The sequence below is a fragment of the Wyeomyia smithii genome, chromosome 1, assembly GCF_029784165.1.
Source record: "Wyeomyia smithii strain HCP4-BCI-WySm-NY-G18 chromosome 1, ASM2978416v1, whole genome shotgun sequence".
Lineage (NCBI taxonomy): Eukaryota > Metazoa > Arthropoda > Insecta > Diptera > Culicidae > Wyeomyia > Wyeomyia smithii.
In genome coordinates this window covers 97799742-97818551 of record NC_073694.1, presented here as the reverse complement: position 1 = coordinate 97818551, position 18810 = coordinate 97799742, and the positions used below count along the sequence as shown (strand labels likewise).

At 45.8% G+C, this 18810-nt stretch overlaps 1 protein-coding gene and 1 long non-coding RNA gene across 2 annotated transcripts; both read left to right on the top strand.

Moving 5' to 3' along the window:
* Positions 1 to 3628: 3628 nt before the first annotated feature.
* LOC129716964 (uncharacterized) lies at positions 3629 to 9274 on the top strand. Its single transcript, XM_055666808.1, has 2 exons — positions 3629 to 4076; positions 8949 to 9274. The coding sequence occupies exons 1-2, from the start codon at positions 3629 to 3631 to the stop codon at positions 9272 to 9274; spliced, it is 774 nt and encodes a 257-aa protein (XP_055522783.1).
* Positions 9275 to 10180: 906 nt separating this feature from the next.
* On the top strand, positions 10181 to 18539 carry LOC129718730 (uncharacterized). The gene is made up of 6 exons (XR_008727030.1): positions 10181 to 13819; positions 13880 to 14010; positions 14063 to 14847; positions 14909 to 15245; positions 15412 to 15571; positions 15628 to 18539. It is a non-coding gene; the product is annotated as an uncharacterized LOC129718730 (long non-coding RNA).
* Positions 18540 to 18810: the final 271 nt, after the last annotated feature.

Here is an 18810-nt window from a genome sequence, read left to right as displayed (position 1 = left end):
AGAGAGAGGCGGCAAAGAGAGATACAAGCGCAGGAACAGCAAACGAGAAGATTGAGAGAGCAAGCAAGAATCAATTTAGAGCAAATGGAACAAGCTAGGGAAGCACGAGCAAGAAAGGCAGAACGGGAAGCGCAGATTAGGCAAGCGGGAGAACGAGAAGAGCGGGCGAGGCAGGACTACCACAGAATACGGGATGATCTGTTAAATCGTCTTCTTCAACATGAACGAGCACAGCCAGCACGAGACGAGAGAAGGGCACTGAAGGCAGTTCACAACTGGCCCTTTAAATTCCGTGGCGGAAAGGACACGACGTTACTCAACGTATTCCTCGATCGGGTGGAATGCTTCGCAAGGTCGGAAGGTATGAACGACGACACATTGCTACTGTCGATCAAACATTTATTACAAGAGGATGCGCTGGATTGGTACGCGCGGGCTACCTCGCAGCGGTTGCTTAGAACATGGGACGCCTTCAAGCGGCAGATAAGGAAGGAGTTCTTGCCAAGCAAATATTCCCAGATTCTGCGTCTAGAGGCCAGTTTCAGATACCAAGGCACAAATGAATCATTCGCAAAGTTCTACCGAGATATCTCAGCACTTTTTAGATTTGTAGAACCTGCTATTTCCGAAGAATATAAGTGCTTTATCGTGAAGAAAAATATGAACGCTGATTACGCAGCGATCCTGACAGCCGCGAGACCACGAACACTGCAAGATATAGTGGAGGTCTGTACTAGCTACGACGAGACCAGGATGCTTTTAAACCGACAACGTAGAATTCCAGCGCCACACAGTTCGCTTCTGGAGCCAAACTTTGCAACGCCAGCCCCTAGCAACTGGCCGCCGCTACCACCAACGCAGACGGTGCATCGTTTCAATAGGGTTAACGCGATGGAGATGGATGCGTATAGGGAAGAAGCCTGTACGTCGCAAATGGAACATCAATGATCAGCAGAAGTAGATGAAGGCGGATGGCAGCACAAGATTGAGGAGCTCGTGGAACAGGTGAACGCTCTGAGGATGAATTTCGAGAAGAAAAACTGGCGAGCGGAAGCAGCACATGGTCAGCAGCAGAACAGATTCAACCGACCCGGGGCAGATAATAGACAACAAGAACGGCAACAAACCAATTCCGCAACAAATAGCTCGACAACATGAACCACAAGCTAATCGTAGTCAGTATTGGAGTCAGGCGTCAGACGAGCAGTTATTAGAAACCGGAAGAAACAACCCGCAGCAGCAGGGAGGCCGTTCTACGCAAGAGGAACAACAGCAACAAACAACAACAAGCCATCGCATAACCATGGTTTGCTGGAACTGCGACGAAGAAGGGCACAGATTTATGGACTGTCCGAAACCGCAAGCAGTATTATTCTGCTATCGTTGTGGCAGAAAAGGCTACTCTCTGCGCAGTTGCTTCACTTGCCGAACAGATTCGGTAAACTACTCGGCGGGGAACGGGCAATAAAGGGGACCAGCTCTTCGCAAACTTTCGATGACCCCTTGGACATTCCAACCTTCAAGAACATAGACTCTATAATCATTAATCCCGGAAGCGACAACCGTCCGCACGCTGTAATATTAATATTAGGTAAAGAGATCACCGCCTTGGTGGACAGTGGCGCAACCTGCTCCTTGCTGGGAGGAAAACAGGTGCAGTTAGCAGATGAATATGGATTGCAGAAGAAGAGCGTAAACGGCGGAATAAAAACAGCGGACGGAACCCAACACCACATCACCGAGTTTGTCTCTCTCCCCATCGTTTACAATAACCGCAACGAAATATTACCGGTTCTTCTAGTTCCATCGATTCCAGATTGCGTAATCATGGGAATGGATTTTTGGGGAAAGTTCGGGGTGAAACCGATCTGCTGTTCGGTCGAGGCACAAGACAACGGAGCAGCTAGCGACGACCAAGACATGAAGGAGCTTTCACTGGACGAGAAGAAGCAATTAGAGAAAACGGTGGCGAAATTCCCTCGAGCAGAGGATGGCACTCTAGGGCGAACAAAAATATATGAACATCGTATCGAGATTGGAGATGTGCAACCACGGAAGCAACGGCATTACCCCATGTCGCCGTATGTCTTGAAGGAAGTCAACCGGGAGATAGACCGCATGTTAGCCTTAGACGTCATAGAGGAAGCGCGATTTTCTCCATGGAATAATCCCCTAGTAGCGGTAAAAAAGAAGACGGGCCAATATCGGGTATGCTTTGACGCCCGGCATCTTAACTCTAGAATGGTGAATGAGGGCTACCCGATTCCGCAAATAGCTTCAATAACAAATAATTTGCGCAGCAGCAAATATATTTCTTCGATTGACCTGAAGGACGCGTTCTGGCAACTACCGCTCCATCCAGCATCAAGGCCACTAACAGCGCTAGCGAGGCTCATGACCCGCCTGTTCGCCGATCTGGAGCCAAGAGTATTCCATTATCTAGACGACATTATAATTTGCTCGGAAACCTTCGAAGAGCACATCGCGATGCTGGAGGAGGTAGCATATCGGCTGCGGCAAGCAAACCTCACGATATCGTCGGAGAAGTCGCTGTTCTGCAGGAAGAGCATGAGATACCTCGGCTATGTCATCGACGAACAAGGGTGGAGAGTTGACGAAGGAAAAACTGAAGCAATTGCGCAGTTTCCAACGCCAACGACAAGGAAGGAAGTTCAGCGATTCATCGGTGTCTGCAATTGGTACCGGCGCTTCATCGTAGGATTCTCGCAGATTGCAGCGCCGCTGACGGATCTCACTCGTGCGAAGACGAAGTTTAGATGGACAGCAGCAGCGGAAGAAGCGTTTCTCAAGTTGAAGGCGGCTCTGGTGTCCGCTCCCGTACTGATCATGCCGGACTATGATAAACCTTTCTCAGTGGCGAGTGACGCCAGCGACCTAGCGATAGGGGCGGTCCTGACACAAGAGATAGATGGAGAGGAGCATCCGATATGCTACTTCTCACAAAAACTCTCGGCGTCAGAGAGAAAATACTCAGTTACCGAGCGGGAGTGCTTTGCGGTGATCCGAGCTATTGAGCATTTTCGAGGGTACATCGAAGGGACTCGCTTCACTGTTCACTCAGCTATCTACGATCCATGAAAAATCCCACGGCCCTGATGTGCCGCTGGCTCCTGCGTTTGAATGCATTCGATTTTGAAATCAAATATAGGAAGGGAACCTCCAACGTGGTACCTGATGCGTTATCGAGGATCGTGGCGACGCTTGTGTTCAGCGTGAAAAGCTCGTCTGATCTGTGGTATAAAGCAATGATGGAGAAAGTGGAGACGAATGGCGACAACTTTCCAGATTTACGTGTAGTGAAGGTGGAGCTCTACAAGAACTGCAAGTGCAAGGGCGTAATTGGCGTCGTAACCCATCGCTGGAAGAAGGTGGTCCCACGTGGAGAACGCGCAGAAGTAATCGCACGTTTCCACAACTCACCAACCGCTGCACACCTAGGATTCTACAAAACTTGGCAGAAGTTGCAGTCCTATTATTATTGGCCGCGTATGCAGCAGGACATCAGAGACTTCGTAAAGGGCTGTACGACGTGCAAAGCGTGCAAGGCTCCGGGAACCAGATTGATGCCACAGATGGAAATCTCAAACCAGCGGAGCTACCCTGGGAAATGATATCTGTCGACTTCGTCGGACCTCTAACACGCTCTAAGAGAGGAAACACGGTCCTACTGGTAATAGTGGATTGGGTCAGCAAGTACGTACTTGTCAAGCCCATGCGCACAGCGGACTCGAAGAAAATGGTAGAATTCCTGGAAGAGGAAGTGTGCCTAAAGTTTACCCGGCCTCGGCTCATACTCTCTGACAACGGAAAGCAGTTCGAATCGTTACTGTTCAAGTCTTGGCTGGCACGGCACAACATCGGTCACATGAAGACAGCGTATTACTGCCCACAGGTCAATAACGCAGAGCGTGTCAACCGTGTTGTGGTCACCTGCATTCGTGCGTTGTTAGACGGAGACCATCGGGGATGGAACGAGAACTTAGCAGCTATCACCGCAGCGATCCACTCCGCGAAGCATGAAGCTACCGGAATCAGTCCGCACGAGGCGAACTTTGGTAGGAACCTGCTACTTCACACGGATTTATACACACAGCAAGACACAGGCGACTACTCCATTATGGATAAGGATAGCGGCTGGTAGGGGGACCCAATAAACAAAAATGTTGAACTCAAAAACAAAAGAGACGGGTGCGGAGGGGTTACCAAATCCCTTCGCACGAGGTGGCATCCAGCGGTCTCCGCAGCAGAAGGCGGAGACGGATGCGGCGAAGTCTGGAGGTGGAAAAACGGCGAATCCGTCGGTGTCCACACCAGACATCTCGGTAGACGGTCCCTTGCTAGTCTAGGCCGTCTAAAGGTGTATGGACACGTGGCCAAGAGTGGCGGCGCTGTCTGAACAACTCGATGCCATAATCGAGTTCTTGGCGAACAGGCGAAATATCGCTGGCGACCTGAAGCAGAGCCTCCTCCTGCTTCGGAGCACCATTGATGAAGCCAGAAAGGAGCACGAAGAACTCGTAGCTCGGGTGAAGGCGGCCGAGAAAGCGGCCAGGACCGGGAGGGCGACTGCATCTGAAGAGGTGCAGACAGACGCCCCCTCGTTCGCGTCGGTCTGCTCCACGGGGCAGGTCGCTAAGCGAACGAGGCAGTCCCCGGGGGAAACGGCCCCCGGGAACACCAAGAAACGATTGGTCGTGCTACTCCCACGGGAACACACGCCAACCGGTTCAAGGTCCACCGCGGAAAAGGCACAGGTGGAGGCTACGGACAACCCTTGGACTACCGTAGAGGGTAGGAAGCGTCGGGAAGGTGCGACGCAACATGATGGCGGAGCGGCCAGAGGACCAAAAAAGGTCAAAAAGGCGCGGAGTAGGGGTGATGCCCTCATACTCAAGACGGATGGGTCGAAGTACTCAGAAGTCTTGAAGAAGATGAGGGGGGAAACCCAGCTCAAGGATCTGGGGGCGGATGTGCGGAGTATCCGCCGATCTCGCACTGGCGAGATGATACTTGAGCTCCGGAAGGACGCCAAGAACAAGGGGGCTACCTACAAAACGGTAGCTGAAAAGGTCCTAGGGAAGGAGGTGCAAGTGCGGGCACTCACCTCAGAAGTGACTCTCCAGCTTAAAAACCTGGACGAAATCACTGAGGGGTGCGACATTGCACAAGCCCTAAAAGCGAAGTGCGGGGTGGAGGTGGCTAAGGAGTCAATCCGCCTCCGCAAAGGTCCGGCGGGGACCCAGATAGCTACCTTCCGACTACCGTCGGCGGACGCTAACCTGGCCCTGAAAGAGGGCAAGTTGAAGGTCGGCTGGTCTGTATGTCCTCTGGGCATACTACAGCAACCAGACATTTGCTTCCGGTGCTTTGAAGGCGGACATAAGTCCTGGACCTGCAAGGGGCCCGATAGGAGCCAGCTGTGCAGGCGATGTGGAGGTGCAGGCCATAAAGCAAAGGACTGTGTGGAGTCTCCCAAGTGCTTGGTATATTCCGGGAAACGGGACGCCAAACACTTTATGGGAGGCCCCAGGTGCCCAGCCGGTAAGCCGGCTGCGAAACCACGGGCGTAAGGGTGACGCAACTGAACCTGAACCATTGCTTCGCGGCTCAGCAGCTGCTACACCAAGCAGCCACTGAGTCGTTGTCGGACATCGCCGTCATATCGGATCCCTACCGCATCCCTCCCCGAAACGGTAACTGGGTTGCGGATAAGTCCAGTTTGGCGGCCATATGTACGACGAGCAAGTTCCCGGTTCAGGAGGTTGTCCCAACCTCAGAAGAAGGGTACGTAGTTGCTAAGGTAAACGGAGTGTTCTACTGCAGTTGCTATGCTCCGCCACGTTGGTCTACCGAAAGGTTCACCCAGATGGTCGACCTCCTATCCATGGAGCTAACGGGCCTAACGCCGTTGGTGGTGGCGGGCGACTTCAACGCTTGGGCTGTTGAGTGGGGAAGTCGCTTCACGAACCAGAGGGGCCAGATCCTGTTGGGGGCTTTTGCAAAGCTCAACCTAGATCTGGCCAACGTTGGGAACAAAAGTACATTTAGCAGAAATGGTGCGGAGTCAATCATCGACGTGACGTTCTCCAGCCCAGGACTGATCAAGAACTGGAGGGTAGACGATGGCTACACTAATAGCGACCACCAGGCGGTCTGTTATAGTGTAGACAACAACGAGAGGCGGCAAGCGACGGGTAGAGCCAACACTCCGACCGTTCGCGGGTGGAAGACATCGCACTTTGATGCCGAGGTATTCGAAGAGGCAATGAGAAGGGAGCGCGAGGGGGGCAGTTGGCTCCGCCCGACTGCTGACCAACTAGTTGCTATGCTATCGCGGGCGTGCGACGCCACCATGCCTAGGACTCGCCAACCTAGGAATGGAAAGCCACCGGTTTACTAGTGGACGGACGCGATAGCCGACCTTCGCAGTGCGTGCCTCCGTGCAAGACGGAGGATGCAGCGTGCGCGAAACGAAGAAGAGAGGACAGAGCGCCGCGCAGCATTCAGTTCGGCAAGATCGATGCTAAAGAGTGCGATAAAGGCCAGCAAGAGGGCCTGCTTCGATAAGCTATGTGCGAGTGCCAATACAAATCCGTGGGGTGACGCCTACAGGATCGTAATGGCCAAGACTAAAGGCGCGCTGGCGCCTGCAGAGCGATCACCAGCGATGCTGGAGCGTATCATCGAGGGACTCTTTCCACGCCACGAGCCAAGTCCTTGGCCTCCGGCAGTCGAGTCTCACGTCCGACGTTCCAGTATCTCAGACATAGACCAGAGATGGTCGGCCAACCTGCCGAGCATCCAATCCGTGAGCGACGACAGCCGTGTCGAGGCAGGGGAGGAGGCAAGGGTTACGAATGAGGAACTCATCGTGATCGCCAAATCCCTAAAGGTGAGCAAGGCACCGGGACCGGATGGTATCCCTAACCTGGCGATCAGGCTGGCGATAAAAACGGCCCCCGGGCTGTTCAGGGCAGTCATGCAGAGGTGCCTGGATGACTGTCTCTTTCCGGACAGGTGGAAGCGGCAGAGACTGGTCTTATTGCCGAAGGCTGGGAAACCGCCAGGGGACCCATCGGCATATAGGCCTATCTGCCTGCTGGACACCGCGGGCAAGGTGCTTGAGAGGATCATCCTCAACAGACTGGTGAGGTACACGAAGGGTGTACACGGTCTGGCAAGTAACCAGTTCGGCTTCCGGAAGGGCAGGTCCACGCTGGACGCAATCTCTTCCGTCATCAAGACGGCGGAGGTAGCAATCCAGCGCAAGAGAAGGGGAATACGCTACTGCGCAATCGTCACGCTCGACGTGAAGAATGCTATCAATAGTGCCAGTTGGGACTCCATAGCGCTCGCGCTCAGGAGCATCCATGTACCGGTGTCGCTGTACAAGATTCTGGAAAATTATTTCCAGAATCGAGTACTTGTTTACGATACGGAGGAGGGTCAGAAGTGCGTCCCAATTACCGCAGGAGTTCCGCAAGGTTCTATCCTGGGCCCGGTGTTGTGGAATGTCATGTATGACGGAGTGTTGAAACTCAAGTTCCCTGTAGGGGTTGTGATCGTCGGCTTTGCAGACGACATAACGCTGGAGGTTTACGGCGAGTCTATCGAGGAGGTCGAGTTGACGGCCGCGCACTGTATACGCAAGGTCGAGGACTGGATGCGCTCCAGGAAACTGGAGCTCGCGCATCATAAGACGGAGGTCACGGTTGTGAACAACCGTAAATCGGAGCAACAGGCGGTGGTCAGAGTCGGAGACTGCACCATCACCTCGAAGCGATCCCTGAAGCTCTTGGGGGTTATGGTGGACGACAAGCTCACGTTCGGGAGTCACGTCGACTATGCCTGTAAGAGGGCCTCATCGGCTATTGCAGCACTATCTCGTATGATGTCCAATAGCTCAGCGGTTTATGGCAGCAAGCGAAGACTTCTTGCCAGCGTGGTTTCGTCCATACTTAGGTATGGTGGGCCAGTGTGGTCCAGAGCGCTAGGTACTAACAGTTACCGTGGTAAACTGGAAAGTACCTACAGGCTCATGTGCCTGAGAGTTGCGAGTGCGTATCGTACGGTGTCATACGATGCAATCTGTGTCTTGTCCGGCATGATGCCTATCAGCATCGCCATCAAGGAGGACAGAGAGTGTTTCGACCAACGTGACACAAGGGGCATACGAGGTACCAGAAGGTCATTCTCGATGCTCCGCTGGCAGCGGGAATGGTCCAACTCCACAAAGGGCAGATGGACGCACCGACTCATACCGGAGATATCCGGCTGGGTCGGGAGACGACATGGTGAAGTGAACTTCCACCTGACACAAATCCTGTCAGGCCATGGTTGTTTCAGGCAATATCTGCACAGGTTCGGACACGCGGTGTCCCCCATGTGTCCCGAGTGCGTGGAGGAGGAGGAGACTGCTGAGCATGTCTTCTTCGTATGCCCCCGTTTCGCAAGAGCGAGGAGCAACATGATGGCTGTGAGCGGGCCTGGAACTACTCCGGACAATCTAGTCCGGAGGATGTGCGACGACCCGGACATCTGGAACGTGGTCTGTGCGGCCGCCTCTCAGATTGTTCTGGAGCTGCAACGTGTGTGGCGGGTCAACCACCAACACGCCAGTGGTAGCTAATTACCAGTCTCCAGGTAGTTAGCTAGGAGGTTATAAGAGTAAAGAGGGTGCATCACGCACAAAAGCCACTCCCCGACGTAATACTTAACCGTCGTTCCGGGAAGACCAGGGCTGGAGACTGGAGGGGTTTTAGTGGGTCGGGACAGGGATCAGTAGGTGTCTGGGCGAGTGTAGCTACCCCAGCATCTCTCCCCTAGTCTCATCCCCACACCCTGAGTTCTCTTCTCAGGTGTCTGTTTGCAGATTTCCCCGCCACCTTTAAAAAAAAAAAAAACACAGCAAGACTTAAACACGCCAGATGACCCGAAGGTGGCGCAGAACCTGAGGTTGTCGACAATACGGCGCATTCACGAATTTGTGTTACAGAGGGTACGGAACAACCACGAGAAAACCAAGCAGCGATACAATCTCCGTACCCGTCGGGTAGACTTCAAGATAGGCGACATCGTTTGGAGACGAACCTTCACAGAATCGTCCAAGGCTGACCAGATAAATAAAAAACTTGACCACAAGTTCGTTCCAGCGTTAGTGAAACAAATTTTGGGAAAGAACGTCTACCTTTTGGAGGATGTCACTGATGGCAAACAAGGCCGCTATCATGCCAAAGACATCAAGGCGGACTGAGAACCGATCAACCAGCTAAGTCCGCAGATATAACCTGCCAACAACGCGCTATAGGCTAACAAATAATCATCAAGCGGGAAAAAGACAGTCCAATCAAGTGTGATGAGCAACAACTGTAATTAACTACCTCTCTACTTCGATTGAGAAACGTATAGACCAATAACGCAATACTCCCACAACAAGCTATGTCCGCAGTCAAGTGCCAACTACGTAGGAAAACCTCACACCAAACACACCAAAAGGGTGATACCGTTAGCCGATCGAGATAAATCGAGCACAACATCAAGAATTCAGCAAAATAGAATCAACCACCACTCACTGATTTCATCAGGTGGATCCAAATTTTCAAATGCGCTTCTAAACGGCTAGAACCTTCTGAGGGTCGGCGTGAAACAAGCATCCAAAAGCAACGCGAATCGGGGCGCGGTAAAACCCCACTTTGGGCTCACGTCGATTAAGTCGCGGAAATGCAACTTTTCTCAGAACCGCACAAACCATTAAAAACAAACTTAGTTCGTTGTAAAAATGTAAATTGTACCATTTATGCTTAATTTTGGTTTTGTGTGCGATTGCGCCTATCATAATCATATTATAGGCTAGAATCCACTTTAATGTTCGCCGTAATTACACGGATTCACGAAAGCTTGAACAGGATTTTGATCAGAGAAGATTTGAGAGGTCCTAGTACTTCTGCCAGAACATGCTGGCACATTAGGTCATTTGAGATAAAGGATACCGCGCAATTAAGGGGGATTAGGATTTGGCAAGTAGCTGTGACTTGCGCATATATTATGTAATGTTTTCGATTCAGTCGATTTTAAAATTTGAGGTCTGCTCAAGAAATGTAAGCTGACCGACTTGTCTCTGATCATTATTCCGAGGAATGAGTTTTTTGAATTTTTTATGAATCGTTGATCACCGATTCATAAAAAATTCTTTCGCTTCGGTAGGTTTATGTTACATTTGTGTTGTAGCTATGATTATCAGCTCGTCATGACAAAGTCATCAATTGAAATATAATTAAATATGAGTAGTATTGACCGAACGTGCAACCCAACAAGTGACGCTGAATCGTAACACCCAATTACGCCGCATGGGCACTAGCTTGCATATAAAACCGACCAACAAATTAAATTGCCGATCGCCTTCCGCCGCGCGAGACCACGCACACGAATAAACAGCCAGCCAGACAGAATTAGCAGAAGAGCCTTACATTCAGCAAGTGGAGTGAGACCATCCCAGGAGAAGGTGCCTTCTGCGTCAGTGGCAGACAGTGGAAAAAACTCGTGTGACGCTTGGATCAACTCGGGAAAAAGAAGGCAATTAATCTGATGATATTTTGGTGCAAACTTCGCGAAAACATCACTGTTCGTACGAGCGATAGCGAGGCCGCCATTGCGAACTGGTGGATCTCGTGGCAGGGAATTGAAACTAAAACCAATTCGGAAAGCGCACAGAGAACGCAATCAGCACCCCTTGGACTCGCGGAGCGTCGGTGGTCCCAGGATTCGTGCGCGAAAAGCGTGGCCAGTTTGGGGACGGATAACACGCGCCATTATTGGCTTCGCACATGTGCTTTGACGCACTGGAAACACCTTTAGACTGCACCGAAGGCAAGACGGAATCTGCTGTCCAAATAGAGCGCAATCTTACAAGCGAGAAAGCCTTCGTCCGCGAAGTAAGTTGGGCGTTTGGAAAAAACTCGAACCGTGGCTAATCTGCTGGGGCCATAGGGCTTTTTTTCTGCTTGTACATTTAATTCACAGTGCTAAACTCGTCGACACAGAACCGATGCGGTTCTAGGAACCACCGCTTGGCAGAAGCCTAGCCAGTCTGAGAGACACCCTGGTCTGAGTGAACGGGAACGGAAGCCACGGAGATCGCATCGAGTCGCGGATTCAGCGATCGTGAACACCGTTCTTCAATTAAGCCGGGAGCGGAAGGCTCAGTGGCAGATAGCACAACCGCGCGGAAGGCTCGAGGGAGAAGGAGAACTTTGCAACGGTGTCCGCTGCGGCACTCTGGGAATTACGTGCGCAGCTATGCTCGGGGTCTGGTAGCCACGGTACCGTGAGTAATATGAATGAGTAGGTTAGGGAAATAACTGTAGGAGCTAGAATACGCCGCATGTAACGAATATTTATGTAAGACTCTGTAATCGAAAAATTGGGCAACATGAAAGGTTAATACTACACTCATTGTCGTACTTCATTCATTTTTGGGCATTTCGATCTGCTAGTCGGATGCGTCTAGGGTCTTCGCTTGAACGCCCACACTCGAAACCGAAACACGATTTCCACAAAATTAGTGTCAAATGAAAGGTTTAGCTGCCTCATAACACCCTATTGAATTTTCTGTAAGGTATCGAAATGTGCAAACCACGAAACTTCATTATCTTAGAAACTACACAACCGATTTGAACAATATTGATATCAGATGAACGGGCTAGTTAAGAGTTAACTGATGAATTATTATTCAAAGTTTGGCTGCCCTATACGTTCCCTTTTCATTTGATTGTAATCAAACTTAAGCAACCGTTACGTCTTAAATTGTTAAAACAACGAAAGTCTATTATCTTAAGTATTACACGACTTATTTGAACTTAACTAGTTTCTTAAGCACTAACATTACGTCAAATTTCGTATTTTATACTTCAATTACAACAATTTTAGAACCCAAAGAGTAAATATAGGTATATATATTGGATTTGAAGCACAATCGGACTTTAAATGGGGTGGCGCAAAGCGATTGAAGTTTGGCCTTTTTGAAAACCGAAAAATCACTCAAGGGGGGGGGTTACGTGAATTTTCGGTTTTCGAAAAAAAAAATTTGATACCAAATGACCTAAAAACGCATGAAACATCGAGAATTGGTGTCATCTGAAAATTTTTTTTTTGCGAAAATCGACTCTCTAGGACTTAGTCGTTTTTTCAATTGTGGAAGGCGGAGATTAAAACATTTAGAATTTATTGAGGGGTTATATCTACCAAATGCTCAAAAAACAAGGCTTTTTTCATGAATTTTTTTACAGGACATTTGAGATGTAAGGTATATAAGTAATATATCATTGGATTGAGCAGCTCTTGCAGAATAGAAAAAACATTTTTATTGCTATTTTTGTTACAAAATGGCGGCCGCCGCCATGAACCGCTTTTTTTTAAAGTTGTTCCGCGGCGAGCAGTAGAAGTCGTGCCCAACTCCACCTATAACCAAAACAAAAATTTTTTCATTGACTACATAAGTGTCGCTAGTGAAGTACACATGATTATATTTTTAGAATTTTTCTTCGCAAAATGGCAACGGTTTGAAAAAAAAATTCTGTTTCGACAAAAAAAATCGACTTTGATTGTTTATAACTTTAGTTGCTGTTAATCAAACGCTAAAATCGTGTGTACTTCACTAGATAATCTAATGAAGAAGCTACAGTTAAAATTTCAAGTCAATCGGATGTAAACTTTTTCAGTTCTACTGCTCGCCGATTTTGAAAACATGGTTTTGAGAAAAACGCGTTTAAAGTTTCAAATTGCTATAAATCTTGAGAATCGCAACAGTAAAGCCCTTAATATTTTTTTAACCTTCAGTCAGCTACCCCTGAGCCGCAAAGTTGTCCTTTCTGGGCTTTATCTTCCTCTTCTTCCTTTTATTTTATCTGATCTGAGGCTGCGCCTACGCTCTTTCGTGGTATCAGACATGCGACGCTCAGTGACTTTGACGCAGTTGGCGTCCGATCCCACGCAAAACTCAAACTTGTCACTCATATTTAAGTACTTTTGAGTATAACTCACAGTTAAAAAGTAACAAAAAACTCAAACAAAGAACGTACATAACGAGAACGGCTGATCTACTAAACAAATGGAAATTGTGAGTAAACACGTGCTGTAGAGACGCTATAACGGTCGAAACATGATGCAGCGACCTCTATACTACAGATTTGAAACACGATATCGATCATAGGTAACTTCTACTAGTTTACAAAGCCTCGAAATTAAAAACAAAAACGAGCATCGCCAGAATAAACGAAAAATGTTTTTTGCAGCATGAAAGTTGTTCGGTAAAAATAGATTTAAACGAATTTTGAGTTTAGATCTGTACTTGAGCGATGTAGATTTTGATTCTAGGATAGTTTTAGCATGATTTAAGCCAATAAAAAAATGAGAAGAAAAAAAAATGTTTGGTAGATATAACCCCTTAATGAAATTGATCGCTACACTCAAAATAATTTCCACGTTGATCGTACGTGAAAAATCACGTTGACTCATAAACACACTCTTTTCTGAGAGTTTACTTGACACAATTAAAATTGATAACCCACCCCTTAACATCTTTGTGGAGCTCATTTCACACTCACCTTAAAAATCAATCAATCCTACGTGAAAATCACGTCATCTAGAACACACAGAACTCATATTTTGACAGCTCGACTTTCAATTACTTGCTACGTGTTTTACACGTATGAAAAAAGCAACATGGCTGTGGCACATTGTATATTAGAAGAACTCCTGACGGATTTACAAATTCCCGCTAATCTATTGGAGATATTGGATGGTAAAAAGTGATTTCATCGCATAAAAGTTGAACTAAATCTCTTTTTTTTCATTTATGCAGAGTGTGCAATTCAGTTCCTAGATTTGTTGACAATATCTACCGACCAGCTTGAGGAGTTTTTGGCACCAACCAATATTAGTTGGAAGTACTCGGTGTTGTTTGAGTTGATGGTCAATTGGCGAACAAGAAACGTAAGTACATACAAAAAAAAGTGAGAAATAATGCAACCTTGATTTAAAATAGGAATCTAAAATCGCCGATTTATTGACGTTGCTTCTTCCCGGACAACGAATGCGACTTACTGGCCAAATTTATCGTGTCGAGGAGCACGAACTAAGCCAGCCCTGCGACCAAGAAAATTTAGAAGGTGATAGTACCTCAGAAAATGAAAATCATGGAGAAACGCCACGAATTTGTCAATTGATAACAACATTAACACCAACACCCAGAGCGGTACCGCTGCTGCAACAAGAAGCTTTGCGACTCAAGTCAAAGGACGGGATATCGGACAACCAGATATACGAACCAGCCGCCAATTTTGATAAAAAGGTAAATCAGGACGACGAGGACCTCTCGAATGACATTTTTCTGGAAATCAAAGCTACCACTGTCGTTGATGCAACTGCTCAATACATTGCACCAGAAACAATCAGGCGCCGCTGCAAGCAAAAGCGCCGAGTGATGTGGCATGCTGTAGCTACTCGCATGCGGAACAGATCGAAAAACTAGATGCTACCAGCTCGAACAACAGTTCGTTGCTTCCAAATGTGGACAGCTTAGACGGTATATCCAAAAGTTCACACGTTAAGGTGCTAACTCCAAAAGCCTTAATTGAATTACTACAGCAAACCGAAAAAGGGAAGGATGTTATCAAGTACGCCAAGATCATAGAGCTGTCGGAACCTCTACAGTTGGATTTGGCTGAGATAATTGAGAAGTACCATTTAAACAACAAACATTCTCTACAAAAAGAGGACCTTGAATCGTATGCATTGGTGGTGACATTGTTATTCAAGTACGAGCGCAAGGTAACGTTGTCCTACAATATACAATATACATTGAACAATAAAAGAACTTTTTTTATTATAGGAAAACTATTACATCGAAAAAGGTGGAGATCGCAAGAATCCCGGCGGGAAGATCGCCAATAAGATCGGAAACTTGAAACAACGAAAACGCAAACGGGACAATAAAGAAAACGAATACCAGCGAAACAAACAAGACTGCAACCACGAGCCGGAAAAAAATCCAGAAGCGGAAAGTGCTGCAGAATGGCTTATGCTAAACGAGGATCCATGGGCTGTCGTTCTAGAGCAGTGGAAATGTAGCTATGATGCACGCAAAAAAAGAATTATTATTTGGTCAGAAAGCTGACAGAGTACTCGGAAAGTTTTGCCACTATAAAAATCAGTATGGTTTCCAACTGGTAGGTTTTACATTTAAAACGAAAAGCGTGTAGATGGTACTTTACTGATTTCGTTCACTTATTATCGTGTATTGACAATTCACTATAATTTCTAATAACAGTCAGACAACTTCAAAGAACAATCTGCCATGGCAAATTGCTGATCTACTTTTTGTTCAATTTCCAGATCGATATCGACTTTAAAAAACTGTTCCCAAATGCAGTAAGTGGACGAAATAAGTTTGAAAATCTGGTTCCACAACTTACAGAATTCATCGCCAAGAAAGCCGGGGATCCCTCTGCTGCCACCCTGCTTGAGACGTTATCGGCAGAAGGCGCAAGCACAGGTAAAATTGATTAATTACAGTTATTGATTTGAACTATCTTTTTTTATATATTACAGATACGAAAATTTGCACTTTACTACAAGCACTTAACACTGTGTTGCCTCCGATCTGCGCTGCTTCGCGGTTCAAACCAACAATTCTAGCTGGCCAAGAGAACGTTTTGATTTTTGCCTCCACCAGAGATGATGCCATAACTAAAGTAAGGACCGTATATTCGAATTACAAAGAACGAAATATTCCTAACGTGCCTAAGATAGTTGTTATCGGCGAAAACTTGCAGTGTTTGCGAGAGTGTTTTTTTGTAATATACGGTGAAATAATTTACGAACTAAAGTCTGCTTTACGAGCAGTTGATGTACTAATTATGACAACAGCGGTATTCGGACTGCCTTATTCGAAAATTAGTAAGCTCGTTTGGCACTTCATAAGCGGCTACATGTATGGAATCGAACAAGGAGAGTCATATGCTTGCATAAACAAACTGAAAAATTACTTGGACATGAAAAACGCTCAATAATGATAAGCTGTATGATACAACAATGCAAAAGAATTTTTGCAACGCCAGATGAATACTTGAATCATCTTAAGAATACACACGAAGTTCCAGCCATATACCAATATCGATGTACGATACCCGGATGTAACCTTTTATTTTCGAAGCTATATTCGTTTAGCAAACATGTCAGGCATCACCCAGGATTTCCCACTATTGATCCCGACACTGCTAGTGCACCAACACCAAGCTCAGCTGAACATAACAAACGAACCAGCTCAGTAGATACACATCTTGACGATCCAGTACTTGGTCCTTCCTTGACAGAACATAGTTGCTCTCCAGCAAAAATTATCAGGACTGACGACAGCGATGTTGCAAAGCCCCAGCCAATCGATAAGCTAAATCAGATGGCATTTAAGTTAACATTGCTGATGCACAAAAATAGAAACTTCACGAGAAAAGATGTATTCCAAATACAAAATGAAATTAGCTTAATACTATCAGAAGTAGCTACAGAGATAGAAAATTTCAATCTTCCAATATCGAATCCAGATATAAAATTTAATTTTATAATTATATACATAAAATCAAATCCGTTTTCCATTTCATAAATTCAGATCATAAGCTATTCAAACACTTAGAAACTACAATAGGATTTAAACTACCAACAATAGTTTCAATTGAAAATCAAAAAGCTGTGTCAAGATTGATAGATATTGAAATCGATACAGAAACTGAGCAACCAAAAAACTACTAAATAATAATGCCTATAGTATTCCAAATTAAGTCATTTTTTGAATGTGATGATATATTGTATAAGACCCTTCAGAATACAAGTCGACTAGAGGAATCAACTAATATTTCAAATTACATAAACGGAAGTACATGGAAAACCATAAAACAAAAATATGCTCAAGAATACGTGGTGCCAGTTTGGTTATACTCAGACGAATGCGAAATAAACGATTCCCAAAGCTCACACAGTAACAGGTAGGCATTTGTGGTATTTACTATAAATTTCCCACCATTCCTAAAGAATTTCAATCAAGGCTGTGCAACATTTTAGTTGCTGGAGTGATTAAAAAATCAGATATAAAAGAAATTGAGATAAACAGCTCGTTGGAAACTATTGTTGATAAATTCAAGCAAATAGAAGAAGAAGGCATCCATATAGTTCTACATGGGAAAGAGGTGCTTGTTAGATTTGTGTTATGCCTAGTGCTAGGAGATAACTTGGGAATGCACACGATGTTGCTATTTGCAGCTAGCTTTAATGCCACCTTCTATTGTCGATTTTGTAAACGACCCAGAGATCTACTGAAGACAGATTGCAAGGAGCATGCTGATTGTCTGCGCCGGCGACAAGATTATTTAATGGATTTAGAAGTAGGACAACCTAGCGAAACTGGGGTAACAGGAAACTCGGTATTCGACAGACTACCTTCTTTCCACGTAACCGAAAACATAAGTGTTGATGCAATGCACGATTTTTATAGTTCAGGTATATTCGTAAATATGGCTTAGTTGAAATATTAGATCACTGTATCTATGGTAGGAAATATTTCACGGTGAACGATTTTAACAATCATCGCAAATCGTTAGCAAGAACATGCATAGATAATGAGCTTAGTCGAATACCTGAAATCACCGAAGGCTACAATAGTAAAGTGAAACGTAAAACTGTGCTGATAAGATTAACTTCAAGTGAGTGTCGCATTTTGACTCATTACATTACTTTTATAATTGGGCAATTCGTACCAGAAGATGAAATGGTTTGGAAATATTGTTTGATACTGGTTAGATTAACTGAACTTTCCCTAAAAAGCTCATTTTCATCAGAAATGATTAATGATTTTCGTCGGTTAATCGAAATTCATCATGTACCTTGAACTATTAAAAAAAGATCTGAAGCCAAAGCACCACTTTATAGTGCACTATCCGTCACTGATTGCTGCATCAGGGCCAATCACATATGCACATATAATGCCCTCGCGAAAAAATATATGTTTAACTCTGCGTATTAAAGGTTCTCTTCAATTTACTTATGATTTATTGAATGAAAATTTCTTCAAGTCTCCAGAATTCGGAGATTTTAAAATGTTCGATCTACGCCTAAATATTGATTCTGATTTAAACATGCTGATCTCATGTAGTCTAGAATATAAAGGCAGTCATTACAGAGCTGGATACTTCTTGATAATATTTGAAAATCACAGCATGAACCTATACGAAGTTATAGAGTTTATAAAGCATAACAACGATATACATGTAGTAGGTCAATACTGGCAGTTGGAAAACTATTGTGACCACAATCTAGCATATGAGGTAAAAAAGTGCTTACCCATTGTAACCATTCTGAGAATGGAATCATTCAATAGTTCTCCTGTAATAGTTCATAGAATAGCTGATATATTCTTTTTCCGAGTCAAAAATTATCTAAATGTAGATTAAAGTAGAAAACCAAATATTGTTATCCCAATGAAAATATAAAATGGTTCAGAATATCAACTTTGTAATGTAATTAATTTTATCCCACATCGGTAATAGCGGAACATTTGAACTTTTATGTTCGTTTAGTTGTATATGCAGTGTACAAACAACTAAATGAATATAAAGATTCAGTTGTGCCATTATTACTGAAAAAAAATGTGCGTCACATTAAAAAACAACGTAATTTTTACGTGTTTATTTAGTGGCGAATCCACGGAATGAAATGAGTTCCTTCGCTTGTGAATCACGTAGA

What these genes read in the sequence shown, in the direction of transcription:
- LOC129716964 (XM_055666808.1), top strand. Translation starts at nt 3,629, where the DNA reads ATGATATCTGTCGACTTCGTCGGACCTCTAACACGCTCTAAGAGAGGA. An exon ending in TCCGCACGAGGCGAACTTTG is followed by an intron (nt 4,077 to 8,948) that starts GTAGGAACCTGC and finishes TAAACACGCCAG; the next exon opens with ATGACCCGAAGGTGGCGCAG.